A 19,148-nucleotide genomic window follows, 5' to 3' on the forward strand; every position below is an offset into this window, starting at 1 on the left:
CAGAAGGGTTTGGGAGAGACCTTGTTTCCCCTAGCGCCCCCTGGCATAACAAGGAATAACGGCCATAAGTTGTTGGAGAGTAGGTTTATATTAGACATCTGTAAGAACTACTTCACTGTCAGGGTGGCTAGGATCTGGAACCAACTTCCAAGGGAAGTGGTACTGGCTCCTACCCTGGGGGTCTTTAAGAAGAGGCTTGATGCCTACCTGGCTGGAGTCATTTGAGCCCAGTTTTTCTCCTGCCTAGGGAGGGGGTCGGACTTGAATATCTACAAGGTCCCTCCCAACCCTACTTCTATGATTCTATGATTTGTCACCCTTCACATTTCTAAATTTTCACATTTATTTCCTAAAGGTAGTTTTTGAGAGAAGGATATGGTGAGCCTTCTATAAATCAGGCTAAAATTCTGATCTGAACTGTAGCTTTTAAATCTACCACAAAAATGACATCTGAACAGTCAAAATTAACAATGTTTTAACTTCTTCTTTTTAAAGCTCATGGTAGGCTTTTCTTTTTTTCTAACTTGCTCCTAGTTAACTTTTGTTTTATAATTATCAAGTCAAAGATGAGGAACATCAATAAAACAGTACTATCTAAAAATGGTATTTAAACACAGCATTATGCTTGTAACTTCCCCACAGAATTAATCTAAAACCTGAAATGGTAGTGGAAGAATGAGCCTGATCCTGTAGACCAGGGGTGACCAGAGTTACTCACCCTGGGAGCCACATCTGATCCTCCACTGAAGTTCAAGAGCCAGAGAGCGGAGGATGGGGGGTGGGGGTGGGGGAGTGCTGATTGATCTGGAGTGGAGGTGACCCCCCACCCCCAATCACCAAGCCTCTCCAGCTTTCCCTGCAGGAAGCACACCCCAGGGTAAGTGGTGCAGCTGGAACCCCTGGCAGCCCGGTGTCAGGCTGCGCTGTCCCCTGTAGCGGCCTCAGGGGAAAGTGTGCAGGACTTCAGCCAATTTTCAGAGAGCCTCAAGTACCATGCTGGTCTTTGGTCACTGGGGCTGTAGACTTAAATGGATGTGCTCAACTTTACTTCCATGACTACCCTCCTAGTTGAAAAGTTAAGAAACATGCCTATTTTTGCAGGGTTGGGGCCATATTCAAATGTGTTTAACAGAGCTTATTAGGAGAACCCCAGGAAGTATTCACCCAAATAATTATAAAATACCATATAACATTTTATGTTATTTTATGATTATATGGGTGAATGTTACCTGGGGTTCTCCTATATATACACATATATATTACATGCACACTTCCCACATTATGAAACTAGTGCTAAGTAATTGATTTTTTTTGTTTAGTGTTTAATTTTGTTTTGTTCACTTGGACAAAAGTCTTCAAATATAAAAAACTTTATTATTATACTAAACATCAGTAAAGCAGGGCCAAATATAGGAGGTGAGGGTGTGTATTACAACTAAGACCAATTAAATGGATGTATTAAAGCCTTCTATACCACTTTCAGGTGTAATCAAGCGCACTGGTGCACACCTGGAATTAATGGGGGTTGTAGGTATACACAGCCTGTAACCATCAAGCCATAAAAGTAGCTAATAACAATATCCCTCAAAAGAAGTCCACGTGTCCTAGCAGTACTAAACCTGTGGAGTGAACTTTCATCTTTAGCTTTTTACAGTAGTTTGGGTTTGATGAAATATGAAGGAAAATGGATTCTGCCTCATTCAAATAGTCCAAGTTTGAGATAGTTCAACAACAAAAAGTACATTTTTCTGTTAAAGTTTAATTATGATTTAACCCTGCTGCCTCTATAAATCTGAAATCAATATCGTTGTACTGCTACTTGATTTTCATACGTTAAGATAGAGAAGTTAATAAAGTGCATCCAACTCACTTAATACAGACTGATGAAAATGAGATTTTTCTCTTGCTGGCTTCCTCTGGAACATCCACCTAGTAATAAGGCAATGTCAAAAAATAAATTTTAAAAAAATCAATGGATGTTAAAAATGACAGTGGCATAAGCTTACTAATTCAACTTCAATGTTAGGACATTCTCTGTTCAAATTAGTCAAGTTACTGTGCCAACTATATCATCCACCTGGTGCTATGTACTCACTGCAGCATTCTGAACCATGACTATTTGTACACCGTTTGTTGTGGTACATCCATTTGATTCTGTGATGCCAATGACCCATCATCATTGCTATTCAGTGTCATGGAAACGAACAGCCACATTTCATATTTTAGATTACTAACAGCCTGTTGTAATAGCAAGTTTTCTTTGTTGTATGCTTGACTGACAGAAAATGGGCCTGAATTCTACTGCATGCCGTTGCCTTTGGCTCCAGACTCATAATTGATATTGTAGTCTATTATCTGCTAGCACAATTCACAATAGAAAAGATTATTGTTTAGACATATCCTATCTGGGCTCTGCCATCTGTATCCAAACAAACAAATAAGTCTCAAATTGTACTTCAGTGCACATGCAAAACCAGAATTTAAAGAAAGATTAGGTATGAAAAATGTCTTTTAGCCAATTTGTTGCTGTACATGATGTGCCAGCCATGGAGAACCTACATAAATGTTTTTGTTTGAATTAAAAAAATATATAATCCTAACTAGCCTATAATATTGCATGGTATGCAATTCACTGCAATTATGTTTTTGTCATGATATTGCTGTGGGGATTATGCATAACTTTTGTGGTTTAGAGAATTCAGTTGTGGCTCTAGCTCTGCCACTACTCACTGAGTGTTTCTACACATGCAATGAATACACACAAATAAACTCTGGATTTTTTTGCTCCTGGGCATACTGGAGCATATTGCTCCATAGTTTATTTGTGTGTAGCACATGGAGCCCAGTCAGAATAGCCCAGGCTGGCAGGGAACCTAGCAGAGGTCAACATGCCAACCCAGGGCTGCTCCAACAATGCTCCACGTGCTATGGAGGGGCTGGCTGAGGCATGAGGGTGCTTCAGCGTGGGGCTAGTTGGCTAGTCCCATGCTGAGGCACCATGTACCCCAGCCCCTCCCGGGCAGCGTCTACATGTGTGCTGCTGCACATGAAAAAACTCTGCAGCAGGTTAGGACTTGTAGATACAAGTCCTTACCTGCTGCATGCAGAGTTTTAGTTTTGTGTGCCCTAATAGGAGCACACGTGTAGATGCTGAGATGTTTACTATGCAGTTAATAAGCAACTGCATAGTAAATGCCTTGCGTAGACGTGTCCCCTATGTACCTGATCTAACTCCCATAAAAGTTAATGCAAGTCTTTTCACTGGACTCCCACGGAAAATGGATTGGGCCATGCTTGGGGAAAATACCTACCCAAACAAGGGCAAAATGACAATTAATTACTTTAAGTTCCAATAATACTAAGTATTACTAGTGGAGGGCTGGCAATCATGCTGAGATCCAGTTATGAGAAGGAAACACAACAGACCTTTGGTCTGGACTAAATTACTGATCCTGTTTCTTGGTTTTCTATAAAATACTCTCTTCCTCACTGGTTTGTTGTTTTCATTTCCAAACAGGGAAGAAAATTTTAGTATTACAACGTAACTCACTTTTAAAAATAAAACAACATTAAACATTATCACACAGAAAAAAACAACCCTGACATTTTGAATTGGAGTATCTCAAGGACATGCTTCTCTACCCTGGATTAGTTAGGTACTATATCCTAGAGTAATTCTAACAGTTTCTGTATTCTCTCATAAAATAAACCAAAAACAGATTTACTGGCTTTGATGAAGCTGTGCCTGTTTGTACCAATGCTGAATTTAGCCCATGTTTTACTCCACTACTCCAAATACATCTTTGTTTTGTAAATAAGCCATCAGTAGAAAGAGCTTGTATATTAATTAAGATTTCCTTGGAAGCATGTAGAAGCTGAAGTGTCTCATCTATTCAAGTAAAATATCTAAGCATTTATTCTGTGCATGAGTACACCAGGCAACATCCCACTATTCCACGCCATTAAATTACTTTTTATTCAGTAATAGTGCTCAAAACCCACTAAACCGTGTCATGAAAATCCACTAAGTCAGAGCACCTATGATAAAGCTCTTGTGATGGGTAAACATCCACCCATTTTTTTTTCTGTAGCAGTAATTTTCAGGCTCTTCTGACCTGCACTATTTAGACTGAATCTTCAGATGCTCAGAAAACTATGCTTTCTGCCTCCTTTCCATTCCCTCCCTGGGGTACTTCAGCATGACTACAAATTGTACAGATTTATAATGGTCCATTTAGCTGCCTGCCTCCTGATGCCACTCTAGGTTTCCTTCCGTTTCAGGTTAATCCTCACATGTCCATTTAGGGCAGTTTCACTTTCTGTAATGAATGGCCATGGGCCCAATTCAACTCTGGATAGTGGTGTGAGATCTATTAGCCTACTTGCAGTTTCCTGCTGTTGTGTTGCTCTTCCTCTGCAGGGAGCCAGTCCAGGTAAGATGGTAATCTGGATAAGATCAAGGTTAGAGCATTTCCAAACACTAGCTGTAAACAGAAGCTTATGGAGCAGGTGCACATTGGAGCTGGGCTTGGAAGGTGAATTGTGGAACATATTCTTCATGACATACAAAAGCAAGACAGAATTTTTTAACTTAAAGCATTATTTTAAAAGAATTAGTTAATATGATGCAAAAGGTTGTAAGAACACTGCTTTTTTGGTTTAGATTAGGTGGATTTCAAAGAAACATGAGCTAAACCAAAAGGCACGTGTCCACACAGCATTTTACGCTTGTGTAGATGAGACCCATTAGGTTCAAATGGCCATTTACAGTGCTTTAACTAAACCAGTTAAAAAAAAAAAAAATCACACCTTAAGGCCCAAATCAAATCCATCTTTTGCCAGGTAAACAGCATTGAGGCACTTATGCAGATTTTAGATTCTACTTCCCATGGAAGGTGCATAACTTGCAGAAAAACGCTACCTCCACACAAACCATCGCCAGTTGTATTATTTCAGGGACTTGCACAGTTACTTGCCTTCCTGGATGGAACATGATTGCAACAGAATGTAAATGACTGAAATAGATCTCAGTGTGCACTGAAGGACAAAGCGAGTCGAGCAGCAAAGATATGTAAAAATGCACGTAAGTGGCCTGAAATGCCTTTTGAGATGCCAAATTTTAACTGTCAGTGCTACCTTTCCACCTAAAGTGGAGCTGGCTTTAAGCTGGATTTTCCACATAGACAAAGCCACAGAAATGCCCAAATGTACATGCTGGAATAGTGACAGGGCTGAAAACAGAATTTAAAATTTTCTGGCTTTCTTGAACAGTGGTCCTACCTACAGAGTGATTGAAAGGAAGCAAGCATTGTTGCACAACTTCTTCCCTGGCACTTGTTTTTACTATTACAGAAAAACTTTAACATGTAGTTGATTTTTCTTTTGGCTATATTTTGGTGACAAGTTTCCTTTATTTTTCCCCCCCAAATTGTCTAGAGCATAACCGTTTATCTACCATACAAGTTTTAAAACATACTTCAGTGCTAATAAGCTATGCCAGGGTGTACATCATAGGAGCCTTGAAGTCTACCAAATACACTCAATCAATTTTAATATATACACCTGTTAGGGCTCACTGCTTTATAATAGCTATGAGAAATAATCTTCTCTGTAACAGCAGGGAATCGCCCATGGGAGTGTCCAGGTGAAAGAGAACTGACTCTGATAATGGCCATGATTCTCTCACTTGACTTGAAATCAGCATGAAAATAGCATCCATAATACCTAGACTAAACAGATTTCTAATACTGCACAAACAAATCGATACCTCTGCTGAGCTACTGAAGCAAAATTTATCTGGATACCAAGTGGAATAACATACACAGAAGAGGGTGTTAAATTAGGACTGAAATGTGTAAAAACATTGGAATTCACTATATTTCAATGAAAAGAGCCAACATACAATCACTTTAACAAAGCTGGCAGGAAATATTCCTGTGCGAGCCCCACATTTCCCTCTGTACCACTCCTTATCAATTTTCTCCAGAAGAGAAATGCTCTCTCCAGAATGGAGGTCCAAATCGTCAGCATGCTCTGTAAGACAGCATCATTTCAGTTAGTCACTGTTGTATACAGGGAGTTTCTTAATAACCTCTTACTAAGCTACATACTGTAAGCAGAAATTGTATAGTTATGCAGCTTGCTTGACACGTTAACTTTAACTAAAAACTTAGCCCACGCTAAAACAATGGATGTCAATACCCATGCATTCAAGGGAAGTTCATATCCAATTTTAGCAGCTTGGGCACTGCTATTATATCTCATTTCAAACTCCTCTGAAAAGTAAAAACCACCCTCACGTTTAAAAACATTTCCAAACCAAAGAAGAAGAAGAGGAGTGGGAAGCTGAAAAAAATGTGAAAATTAGTCCCACCAAAATATTGGTTTTTATTATTTCTCTGTACTCACCTGCAGGGAAATCATGCAGCACTATGGCACGAGGAGCACTCGTGTCACAAACCGTCAGACTACTGTTTGGACCCTTACAAAAACAAACAAACAAAAAAAACTAACTCATCTCACAAGCAATTGAAAACTGGTGAAAGATATTAACATGGACTATTATTCTATTATTAATTCTGAAATGCATTTGCCTGGTTTTGGAGACAATTTCATCATGGTGTAGAAAGCCAAATGTTTAAAAGAAGGTGACCATTATAAAAAAAAAAAACAAGCTTGACTTAGAATTATATACATCAGAAGAAATGTCATTGAAATCAATGAAGCAACACTAGCCAAGAAATGTGAGAGTAGAATTGGCCAATGCATCCCCAGTGGAAAATGCATCTCTCATTTCTGGAGTATCTGTTGTACTGGGGGTGGGGGAAGGGTTCCTGACTGCATTAGCACAGTTTACATTTTCTGCAGTCCAATTCATCATCTGGAAATTGTTGCCACATTATTCAAATGGCATCTCTTTCCTATGCTCCTTAAAATCTACAGGATATTTCTGAGGAGATGAGGAGAACTGTGATTGGAGGAGCATGGAGAAACAGAGCTGGGACTCTCATCAAATGCACATAAGGAGATACATAGCTTGATGAAGCCATCAGAGTTGCATCTCTACAGGTACACAGATTAAGCCACAATGGTTACCTTCACCAAATTTCAGAAATACATTGTAAAAAGCGTTGCCTCCTCAACAGCTGACTGAAATGGCTGTGTGTTTTGATACAACGTGGCAAGTATAACTTAGGTGGCCCCAAAGGAAGTAGCAGTAGCATTATGTGCATCAGAGAGAAGGGACCTGTTGTTTAATTCTCCCCCAGGGCTCAGTCTCAGAATGTCCTCAGCAAGCCTTTGTTTACAAGAAAATGATACTAGAAATGATACTAGAATGGCTACTTTATAGGGGAAATAAAATCACAAAAGCTGACTTATATGTTTCCCAGGCTGGGCTGTTGGAGGACTGACAATGAGGACTGTTAGATAATTGTTTTGTTTCAACACAGTTCAACCGAATTGTAAAAATCCATAACGTGAATATAGTAACAAGGCTAAAGGATGTGAATTACAATGTATAGATTTATAAATTTTACATATATATTCTAGTTATTGAGGGGTCATATATTCAAAGTTATCTTATATTTGAGTAAATACAGTATAAAAATGCAATAAATGAGAAATACTTTAATCAAATCTATATAAGGCTAAAAACTCAAGGTTACTATTATTTATAATAATGATAGTTCTTAATATTCATTATAAATGTGCGCCCTCAAAAGCACTAAGCACATATAAGAAAGCATAATTCCTGAATGTAAGAGCTTTCCCTTGAAAATGTCTTAACTGCTTGTGCTGATGTGTTATCCACAGTACATTACACAATTAAATTCTTACCTTTTGCCTGCTTTTCAGATGCTCAGTCTAAGGGAGTGATTATTTTCATATGAGACAAGTGAACTTTACCAGTTTCCTCTCCCTTTTGGCACTCAAAGTAATTGCTGTCGGTCTGTTCCACCAGCACAAGTACATCCAAAACAATATTGTTTTGGAAGCAAAGAGATTTAATAAATGGATATTACATTGTTCAGAGTGTAACCTTTACAGCCTGAAGCACTCGATGTTTAACATAATAAGTGACTAATGATTTAGTGCATATCTGCAAAGAGAGGGAGGGAAAAATTGCCTTACCTTAGAGGAGAGTTCTCCAGGGTTTCTGGGAATGAAATCCTCCTTGGCAATTGCACGAGGCACAGCCGGTTTCTATAGAAATCAAGGCAAATTATTCAAATCAAATGATTTCTTTAACTACTAAATACCAAAATGAAAAACTATTAATAGGGTGATACATAGTAATATAGAAAGCACCTGCCCTTTTGTTCTTTGCACTTGGGTCACTGGATAAACAATTTAAGAAAAGATTTTCAAAGACAAAGACAGCAGATATATACGCCTACAGCCTACTGAAGTAACCAAGAATTTAACCCTGACTTAACATTTATGCTTTGAAAATCTCACAAGTCAAAACTAGCTCTGGTTGTAAAGAGTTAGGAACCAAGAGTCCTCTCCCTTATCTCACTTCAGTCCCTGCTCAGTCTAGAGTGAAGCTTCCATTCCTTGGAGAAAACAGCACAAACATGCTAAGGGGGGGGTAGCAACAGCCTTTCCCCTCTATGGCAAAGGTCAGTGCTCACTCCCAAGGTACAGTTCTCAGAATTCCCCCTTCCACAATACAGCTGCTTGTACCCCACCCTGTGATGCCGCTGTGTCTAAAAGTTGTGACTGATCCCTAAATAGTTTCCTTGCTGAGCATTAAACAGTTGAGTAAAGTGTATAGAAATCTATCACCTCACACACTAGAGCAGGTGTGTCAAAAACATACAGCCTATGGGCCGGATCTAGCCCATGGGACTGTGGCAGAATGCCATCTCTCTTTCTCCCCAAACTCTGCTATCTGGCAATTGACAAATCTCTGACAATTTGGTTACCAGGGTCACTGCAAAAGGCAGACTCCTCTGCCCCATCTCTTCAGGTAACCCTGAGTTGTAACCTGAGCTGGATACATTCCTGAGGGAGGGGGGAAACCTGCTCCCTCTGCCTACCTGGCTGGCATCACATACCTGGGTGAGGGGCTTAAGCTCCCGATTGTTTTAAGCAGTGCCAACCTGACTGGGAGGGGGCTAGAAACCCTGCCAGTCTACCCAGCAACCAGTGATGCATTTCAAATTGGTTGGTTGGCAGCCAACAGTTGCTAGCCTTCACTGGATCAGGTAAATGAAGTCATAAGGGCTATATAAGTGAAGGACTGCCCAAGACTGGGGGCAGTAAACATGATAAACTCAGGAGAGAAGGTGGACTATCTGAAACTCTCTCTTGAAACTCATGATCAGTGAACTGCCTGCCCCCAGAGGGAATCTCCACCGGCCTCTGGATGATACTCATGAGTAAGCTACCTGAGATCTAACTAGATATATAGCTTGCAGTAACACAGATGCATAATCAAAGACTACCATGCCACTTTGCTGTAAGGGATTTCTCTGATATTGCTCTACCCTGTACCCTATTCCAAACCTACTCCTTGTAACCAATAAAGTTCTCCTCTGTACCTAGCATGGGAGACTTACTGGGAGAGGGTCTAGATTATGCCTTGGGGTCCTCTTGGTTCAACTGACTAAGGGAGACCACTATTTGTGCTTCAGACTGAGGGAAGCACCCCAAGTTCTTGTAGTGGGTCAAGTAAGTACCCTCAAGGATTAATAGGCCTGTTTCCCAAGGGCACAGGTCCAGGATCATTCCAGATTCTGGGTGGTGGTAGCGCTACCCCCAGGCTAGCGGGTGTGCTCCAGGAAGAGGGTCAGCCCCCAGGGAGGCACTCGGAGCCTGGAAGGTGGTCCGGCGCAATCAGGAGCACCCCGTACTGGTCCACCACAGGGACCATTCCAGCTGAGTATGAGTGAGAGCTGTATAGATATAGCCCTTGCTTGCTCCACTGCTGTCTACCCCAACAAGATCCTTGCTGCAGCCCACTATTGGACCTGCTCAGCCACCAATTTCCTCACTGCTCTGCTGCCTGCCCCTGAACCTGTACCACCATAGAATCTCAACCTGTGCCACCGCCTGAATGAGGACTTGCACCACTGGACCCGGGATCAGCCCAGGAGGAGCTTTTGTGGTCTGGATCCAGCCCCAGCCCTGGGGTGAGTTTAACACCCCTGTACTGGGGAGCTGCTTCTCTAGGACCTTGCTTTATAGTTAGTCCTAAGACATTAGCAATTTGTATATTCAGGAAAAGATTTGTTTGGTTATTTTCCTTTTATCCTTCATTTCTTTCCTTTATGCTAACAGCCTTCAGAGAAACCATGCTGTGTATTAAGAACAAGAAATACAATAACAAAGAGAGAGAAGGCTGATGCAACGAACAGTCCTTGACAGACAGTTCTGTTCTTGTCCATCATCAAGCAATGCCTGGTAGTAGGATAATGGCAGTTCTGATCCTGATTCTGTCACAGATTTCACTCAGTTGCTTCATTTAGGTACAGCTTGTTACTGAATCAGTAAAATGGGAATTATAATGCTTATCAAACTTTGTTAAGTACTCCGAAACACATAGGTAAAGCATAATGTGTAGCATTATATTATTATGGTAGGTCTAAAATTATTAATGCATATCTCAGAATATTACTAAAGAAAGTCTTATAAACCAGGTATTATACAGAAATCACTAGTTTGCCTTTCTTAGTGATTTTGAATTCAAAATTGTAGGTTTAGCTAACATAAGTGGCTAAGATACTGGGTACTATCCCTGCTTAGGCAAGCACTTCCATTAGGAACACTCAGACTATTTTCCATTCGCTGCTAATCCATGTCTTATCTAAAGATAAGTTATTTGGCACAGTTTTAAAAAAATATTTAAAAAATATTTTAGCAGCACATTTTTAGTGATGGATACACTTTACATGTAAATAATAAACTTCCTCTATACTTTGTTTTGGATTCCACTGTATTTACATACAAAAGTTGGGTAAATTATCTCAGTTCTCACCATATATTTATTGTAGAGAGGATGTCCAGGTTTAGGTCGAGGAGGTAATACTGGATCTTGACTTTTTAAGACTTGACTCTTTGACCTCTTAATTCCCAATCCAAATTTTCCTGTTTTTTTAGGGTGTATCACATCAGATGAGGATCGGCAAAAGGGGTCTTTTTGTGAAGAGGAGGTCTTTGTCCCAGAGAGTTTTGGAGGAAGTGGCCTTCCAGGAATACCTTTAGGTGGAGGAGGTCGAGCTGGTATGATTTTTGCATCTACAGGCCTAGAAATTGGGTTGAACCATCAAAAAAATACACATTTAAATAAGCCTGTGCCCCTAACCTCTGAGACAGCTTCAGATGCAGAGCATTCAATAGGGAAATCTATTTGACTGAGACACGAGAAACAATATAATTGAATATGGATTATCTGAAGTGCTCTGGAGGCACTTGAAATTTACTTATGATTGGAGGGATTGAATAATAAAGGAAATCTCCTCATTAGAGCTCCCAGGTGGCTAACCTGTTCTGATTTCAGACAACCATCTGGTTTCCCCAAAGCTTAATAACTGTGTAGAACAGTGATTCTCAGGTTAGGGTGTTGTGACCCTGAGATTCTTTCAAGGGTGCTGCTGTGAACTTCCTGAGTTCTTTGCAACAGAAAAACTGCTCTATTTTTCCGTAGTAAAAAAAGAGTGAAAACTAAGACCTGGCATTTTCTACTGTGTGTCTTGAATCTAAAAAGACTAGTAAGAACCACTGGTGCAGGACTTCAGATAAGCTGTGCTCAGTTAAAGACTTGTTTGAAGCTACCTTGGGCTGAACTTCTTTGGATGAGGAGCTTTAGTGGAAGTCCTAGACAGCCTTGCTGATCCAGCCTGAGTCATTTATTGGGATTTCACACATCTGAAACCTCCTGCCAGACCCCAACTAAAGCTATGATTCCACTGTCATTACTTTGAATGATGACATTATTAGATAATGAAATCATATGCCACTTTTCTGGAAACAATGACAGGTTAATATGTGGATATCTCTACTCTACTATTATAAACACTGTATTATTATGTGCGTTTCCTCTACTTTTTTTTAGAGTAGTATATTCACTCAACACAAACAGCTAGTTACTAGTGCGAGTTCTTGAAGGATCAATAAAAATAAGACAGCAATAAAGTCTTAGTAGTCTTTTTGTGTATACTCCTGCTATGTTCAGTGTCTTCAACAACTTGAGAAAAGGACTAATAGCTCATTAATGCACTCACTATGAGTGCCCTAGTGCTTAGTCCTTAGAGTATGAGCTCCAATTTTACATCTTCCACTCTGAAAAGCAGCCTATTAAAAGGGTAAACTGTATTATGTTAAAGTTTTCCCTGTTATTTTGAATGTATTTACTGTTTCCTGTTTTTTCCTATCCTTTCTAGGCTTTCCTTATTTTTCCAGGGTTTCCTGGTCCTTTACATCCTCACCTAGTGCCTCAGAAATCCAACACTTCTAACAGATGTTAACAGCTCTACAACCTTCTACAACTCGCACACACATCTTTTAAAGAAAGTACGTGTGTAAAATATGCGCACCCAGAGTTAAAAGCGATTTTTCCGCCCATATTGAGCTTTTCCTTCCTCATGCCCAATTCTCCCCAAAATTAAGCTTTTACATCTGAAACAAGAGCAGAAGTCCCATTTGAAGCATTCGAAATGTAAAACAGAATAGCTCATTCTTTTATGAGGACAGATTAACAGACAGATCACCAAATTATTATTCCTTGCACCTCTTTGATCAACTCAAGCAGAAAGAGAATGGACAGAATTTCTACCTGCTTAGGTCATAACTAAGGAACACCAGGGACAGGTCACGGGAGCTCAAAAACTAAACATGGGCCAAATGACATAAAAACAGGAACAATGAGTCATTTCATCCAATTGCTAGGGTAAACAATGTTCTCAAGATCACTCCCACTGCAATTACTCCTATAACATAAGGAGATGCACTTAACCTTCAAAACTAAAACAGAACTGTATCATATGATAACTTACGCTGAGCAAATCTCAGACGCCTAAAATTGTCATTTAGACTTTCTCTCACCTGGGGGGCAGCACTGGTGCTGTCCGAGAAGTTCTTACACAATCTGAATGTTCAGATTCCTAAGGAAAAAAAACCCATAAAAATACTATTTCACTTATACATGGCACAAGAAGTTATTTAAAAATATGTTTTTAAAATTCAAATTACAGAAGCAGAGAAGAACATCAAATCAGGACAGAAATATTACAAACAAAAATTATTTAATATAGCACCATTCAAACTAATATTCAATAAGAGCCAGGAGATGAATTCAAGAAAGGGGCAAAAATAAAAAATAAAAAAGAAATCATAATATGAGATTCCTCAGGCTGAGAGATAAAATATCAATGAGTTGTAGAAGCACCATCACAAGGAACATTTTGGAAGTAAGCCAGTACAAGAAAGAAAATTTTGTATGAAAAAAAAATCTGTATGGGAGATAAACTAGATTAGTTTTTCTCATTGCTTCAAAGCTGGCAAATCTTAGTTCAAGTATGAAAAAATTGATGACCCTATACATTTGTTATAGGGATAACAAAATGTGACAATAAACCACTGATAAACCCATGTAAATAATTTGTGCAGAGGCTCACAGAGTACTGGGAGAGCAAAGGGATGCTGAGAGCTGGATACATAGAGGATTTTTGCTTTGGACTATAATAACATTTTCATGACTTCCCTGAATATTTTTGTGACACTCCATAGGTGACTCACCAGTTGAAAACTCCAAATTAAACTCCTGATTTAAAAAAAAAAATCTTTCTGATTTCTAATACGATAATTATTCTGTGAACAAAAACCACTAAAAGCCTATATTCCAGGACACTATATTTCCTTATCCCAAAATGTGTCTTCCTAGAGCTTGTAGCACTAAAAAGCCCTCCCATTTTTAAAACACAGACCTCTGGCTGGTTAAATTACTCATTTTATTATTCCCCAAAGCCAAGGCAGCAGAGCACTCCTTCAGGGAAAGAGCAAGATTTTTTTTGGTTGTGGTAACCTAAACTGCGAGGGAAGTTTAGGTTAGATATTAGGAAAATTTTCTTAGGATAGTAAAGCACTGGAACATGTTACTCAGGTTGTGGAATCTCCATCCTAGGAGGTTTTTAAGACAAAGTGTTGGTTGGGATGATCTAGTTGGGGATGGTCCTGCTTTGAGCAAGGGGTTGGACCAGATGACCTCATGGAGTCCCTTCCAACCCTAATTTTCTATGGTTCTACGTTTTTAAAGATCTTGTTGAATGTGATGGAAGACAACAGTTCAACTAACCATCATAGCTCAGCAACTTCTGTGCAATCAGCTACAGGCCAAACCTCCTTTCCCATTACTTATTTTAAAGTGAAGGCATAAGGGCCAAATTCAGGCCAGGCATAAAGCTGTAAGGATTCACTGGCTAAAATGCTGCTGATGAACCTGGCTCCAGGTTGCTTTCTAGTTTGTATTATACTTGACTGATGAGAGAGACTTATCCTTAATCAAGCACTATGTATTGCATGCTGCGGAAATAGCATTAATCCTGATTCTCACTTCATTTTTCATTTCTAACCCACATACTTTGATTATTTGCTGCTGAAGGAATACCTCTACAGCTTTTGGGTTTGTATTTTTGCTGCCACTGACTATGAGGCTTTGCATATATTACTAGGATATAGGAATTCCATAACCGCCAATGCTTTCTCTACCATTTCTTGTACAAGTGAAGTACCTGTATGGGCCTTGTGATTTAATTTCTTTTCTGCATGGGCCTTGTGATTTAATTTCTTTTCTGCTCATTATTTTAGCTGCTGTCTCCGCCATTCTTGCCAAACAGAGTTGGAAGTTTTACTGCCATTTTCTTAGCATTTTCAAAGTACTACTACAGTAAATCAAAAAGCCAAAGGAGAAGAATCGCCATTTTCTCAGACCTCCAATACTAGCTAATGCTACCAGGAGTTCATTGGTCACAAGTAAGATGTGGAAGATCTCATTTGAGAAGAGATTTGTTTAGCTCTAAAAACAAATATAGGAAAATATCTGCATACTGCAACTAGAGGCATGGGGACGACAAACGGGTACATAAAAAGGCTGCACTGCCAAGCACCCCTTTTATGAAGTTCCAGGTGGGGATTTTGCATCTAGTAAATCAAAAGGTAATTATGATTAAAAAATCAAACTGTCTTCCAGCATGGAGGCGCCTCAAACATTAGAAATAATAAAGTTGAAGAAAAACGTAATTTAAAATAAACTTCAATCCCCTCAAACAACTCATTTCACAATGGACAGGTGTTCATAACAGCCAATCTAGTTTGCCAACCAAAAGATGTAATACAGGAAAATAATGGCAACTTACCACTTTTTTTGTTTGCTCAACATTATTGGGTTTCCCGGCTGCAATCTCAGAAGTATTCCCAATAGGCTTTTCAGCAGGAAGTGGTGGAGGAATGTGAAGAACTTCATTTAAAGCTAGAAAAAATATTAAACTGAATGAGTTTAGAGATCAACAGGGAATGAAGGAGAGAGATGTGTAAATTATCAAAATTGATTCCCTTTCAATTCTTTGTGAACACAAGTCCCTCGGCCTCTTCCGGAAAGGTTTGAACAGGAACACTGAAAAATACTTGCAAGAAAGGACTTTTTTGAAGATCCTTGTGGGAGCGTTCCCATTTTGTATAACTGATCACTCTTAGAACAAGAGCGATTTCCAAGCTGTGTAACAGGTAGCAGAGACAGGTCACTACTGAGATCTCAGATGAGTTACCACTATATGTTGGATCAGAATTTCTGGTAGTCCCCCATGTCCTTCCTCAGGCTCAGGGAAAATTAAAGATGATAATTTTAGTTTCAATCCAAAATTGGCTAAAATTCGGCATCTTCCATGAAGTTTATTTCCTACCTATGAGGACTTTTTACCATCTTTAATTTTCCCTGAGTTCTAGAGTTTTTCATTTCTTTTTGTCTCAGACCAACACAGCTATCAAATACATCCCTGAAACATGGAAGACACCAAATTTTAGCCAATTTTGAATTAAACCTCAATGCTGAACAACAAGAAAGATTTCTACACCTCCCTGCCTTCCAGCCATTTGACACCACCAGGGAAGGAATCCTGCCTTATCTGTACATCAAAGAGCAACTCACAAAGACACCCTCATGGACCCAGAGGAACAGACTTCCACCTTCAGTTCTCTCTGTACAAAAAATGAAGTTTATTTTCTATGTATAGGAACTTTTTACCATCTTTAATTTTCCCTGAACCTGAGGGTGTGTGCACCTGAAAGCTTGCAGAAAAAGATAATTTTTGCAATTTCTTAGTTGGTCTAATAAAAGGTATTATCTCTGAACCAAGAGTTCTAGAGTTTTGCATTTCTTTGCGTCTCAGACCAACACCACTACCAAATACATCCCTGAATCAAGCTGGTTGTCTATTTTAAATCTAAGAGCCTAGGTTTCTGCAAAGGTTTCAGTATGACAACAAAGGGTAAAAACAGATGCTAGGTGTATCCCAGGTCTTACTGGCCCACGTTTGACTTGTATCAAAGCAGCCAAGGGACAGTCATATAGGCTAAAAACAGATGTTGGATTTCTCCTGGGACAAAACCTTTTATCCCAAGTTCCTACAGCTATACAATCACACAGTCCCACTTTGAGTACCTAGGAAGTACAAAACAGTACTTTCCCCCCAGGGCTATTTGGCTAATTCAAGTTAACTGCCATGCAAGCTGTGCCCCCACCTCCCCTTGATGAGAGTCAAGGCCTGGGACAATCAGACTTTGATCAACCCTGTTTTTATGGTTTACACCTGCAGCCTGAATGGGAATTAACTCAACTCCAATACGCCCCTAACTGGAGGAAGTGGGTGGGGTGGAAGAGGGATGGGGGGGCAGCATTATCTTGGATACTTCACTGGTACTTGAAGTGGGAAAATGGGCTTGTATGCCTGTAAGATCCCAGGAAAAAAAGGCTTGGTCTCAAAAGAAATCTGATTTCTGGTTTTAGCCAAGAGAGTCAGATCCACTGAGGGACCCAATAGCTTCACAGTTTATTCTGCTTCCTGGGAACCCCAGTTCTTCCGCTTGGACTCCAAATCTCTCCTAGTTGCAGTCTCCTATGAAGTAACCCATCACATCTGTCTGCCAACAGTAGTTCAGTACCGCGCAACTGACAGCCCCTTGAGGGAAAGTCCATTGCCACCAGAGAGCAGCAAGAGATTATTTATTACTTGTTTGGCAGGGCAAAAGGGAATTCATTTTTTTTTTAAAGTCTGCCTGGGCATGATTATTAAATTAAAGGAAGAAAATGAAGGCCTGATCTCATTCTACCTATTAGGCACCTAAGTATATGTAGGCACTGAAAAGCTTACTCCACTGTGCTTCAGTCCCCAAGAAAACATGAACATTAGGATTACTATATTTCCAGGATCAAAGAAGAGAACACCTGTCAGGGGGAGGGGGAGGAGCTGGCAGGGGGTGGGTATATGATTGTGGGAGGCAGGGTAGTGATATGCCTGTGCCGTGCCTCTGCCCCTCACTCCTAAGCCCCTGCCCCCCAGCCCTGCTAGTGCCCCTCACTCCTGACCTGCAGCCCCCTGCCCCCCCAGTGCTGCCATTGCCCCTCACTCCTGACCCAGAGTCCCCTGTTCCCACAGCCCTGCTGCCCACGCAGCTCCTGTGCAAGCAAACACATACATTTGTTCTCTCTCTATCTTACTTGCCAGGGCCCACATGCAGAACACGTGACCCCTGACAGCTAATCACCTTGCCTGCTGCTCCCAGCCCCAAGCATCCAAGCTGCTTGTGCCTGGGAAAAGCAGAGGCAAAGCAAAAACCCGGACATTTGCTCCCATTTTAAAAACCCGCCTGGACACAAGGATGGTGTCAAAAAAGGGGACATGTCCAGGAAAACCTGGATGTACGGTAACCCTAAACATGCCTAATTTTGTAGAACACCTCCATCTTAATCTTAAGAGTAAGTTACAAAGAGCAGCCATCAGGATACCCATCCATCTTGGGTTTCCTGGTTTAGAGGAGTCCAAACAGGTGCATTTAGAATCTGGCTCTTAGAATGGGACAGCCTTCCTATACAGAATGTGACTGGCCACTACCATTAGACTATTTCCTATAGGTGACAGTATACAAGGCCTTGCAAACCAGAAAGTTTAGCACATACATCCAAATCTAAGTAAGAAGGTGTTTTTCCTAGTAGATTTACATACGACTAGAAGGAGCTTCCTAGATCACTGATCCCAGTCTCTGAATCACCAAAATTGCTACTTTAAACCCTCACACACAACCAGAAAACAAAATAGCTGAAATGACAAGTACCGTATAACAGCATTTTGAACCTGGGGTCCACATATTATGTTTAAGGGGTCTGTAAAAGATGACTATGTTCAATCAAAAGTATGTGAATACCCACACCTACAATTCAAAAGGGTCTGCACCTCCATTCAAAATTTCCAAAGGGGTCTGCACCTCCATCAGCAATGTCAACTGTTGCAAAACCATTGTGAGACTTGGGATTTCAAAGTTAAAATAACAGAGTGGGGCAGGAGCAGGGGCTGGGATGAATGGAGCCCTGGGGCTGGTGTGGGTGGGCTCATCTAGAGGCGTGGAGCAGGGCTGGAGACAGGCTGAGACTGTTTTCTGATCTCTGCTGCCTTGCTCCAGGAGCTCAGCTGCATGACCCCAGTATGCCTCCTGCCACTGGGGGTGCAGGGGATGTGCTGTGTGGTCAGCGCTTCCCATGTCCCCTGCCAGCCCAGCAGGTGGCAATGGCATTGCGCAGCTGAGCTCCTGGGGCAAGACAGCAGAGCACAGAGCCCCATCCCACAGCAGGCAGCCCACCTGTGCCCCGTGGGGGGCACGTGCCTGCCTCCATGCCCCCCCCCAGGGGTGTGTACTTCTGTGGGGGGCTGTGCCCCTGCCCCGCACCTCTAGACAACCCACCCTGGCCCCAAGGCCCCATTCACCCCTGCTCCTGCCTCTCTCCTTCTCTCACCATGGGGGCCTTGATCTGCCCGCCAACAACGTCTTTTCCCTCTCCCTGCCCGCCGCTTTCCATCCACTTACCAGCTGGGTGCTGTCTGTGTCTCTGCTCCTCACTCCCAATCCAGAGCCCGCCCAGTCCTGCTGCTGCTTCT

At 40.9% G+C, this 19,148-nt stretch overlaps 1 protein-coding gene across 10 annotated transcripts in view; it reads right to left on the bottom strand.

The window, feature by feature from the left end:
* SH3D19 (SH3 domain containing 19) overlaps nt 1–19,148 on the bottom strand; it is a 178,106-nt gene that overhangs the window by 14,353 nt on the left and 144,605 nt on the right. For all 10 annotated transcript variants that reach the window (XM_019522202.1, XM_019522195.1, XM_019522194.1 and 7 more), the window contains 7 exons: nt 15,360–15,472; nt 13,051–13,109; nt 10,985–11,252; nt 8,134–8,205; nt 6,409–6,481; nt 5,903–6,033; nt 1,871–1,929 (listed from right to left, as the gene is read on the bottom strand). In XM_019522202.1, coding sequence (XP_019377747.1) covers nt 1,871–1,929; nt 5,903–6,033; nt 6,409–6,481; nt 8,134–8,205; nt 10,985–11,252; nt 13,051–13,109; nt 15,360–15,472 — 775 coding nt within the window. The remainder of the gene's footprint in view (nt 1–1,870; nt 1,930–5,902; nt 6,034–6,408; nt 6,482–8,133; nt 8,206–10,984; nt 11,253–13,050; nt 13,110–15,359; nt 15,473–19,148) is intronic.

This window comes from Gavialis gangeticus, unplaced genomic scaffold (genome assembly GCF_001723915.1).
Source record: "Gavialis gangeticus isolate Ggan-Ray unplaced genomic scaffold, GavGan_comp1, whole genome shotgun sequence".
Classification (NCBI taxonomy): domain Eukaryota; kingdom Metazoa; phylum Chordata; order Crocodylia; family Gavialidae; genus Gavialis; species Gavialis gangeticus.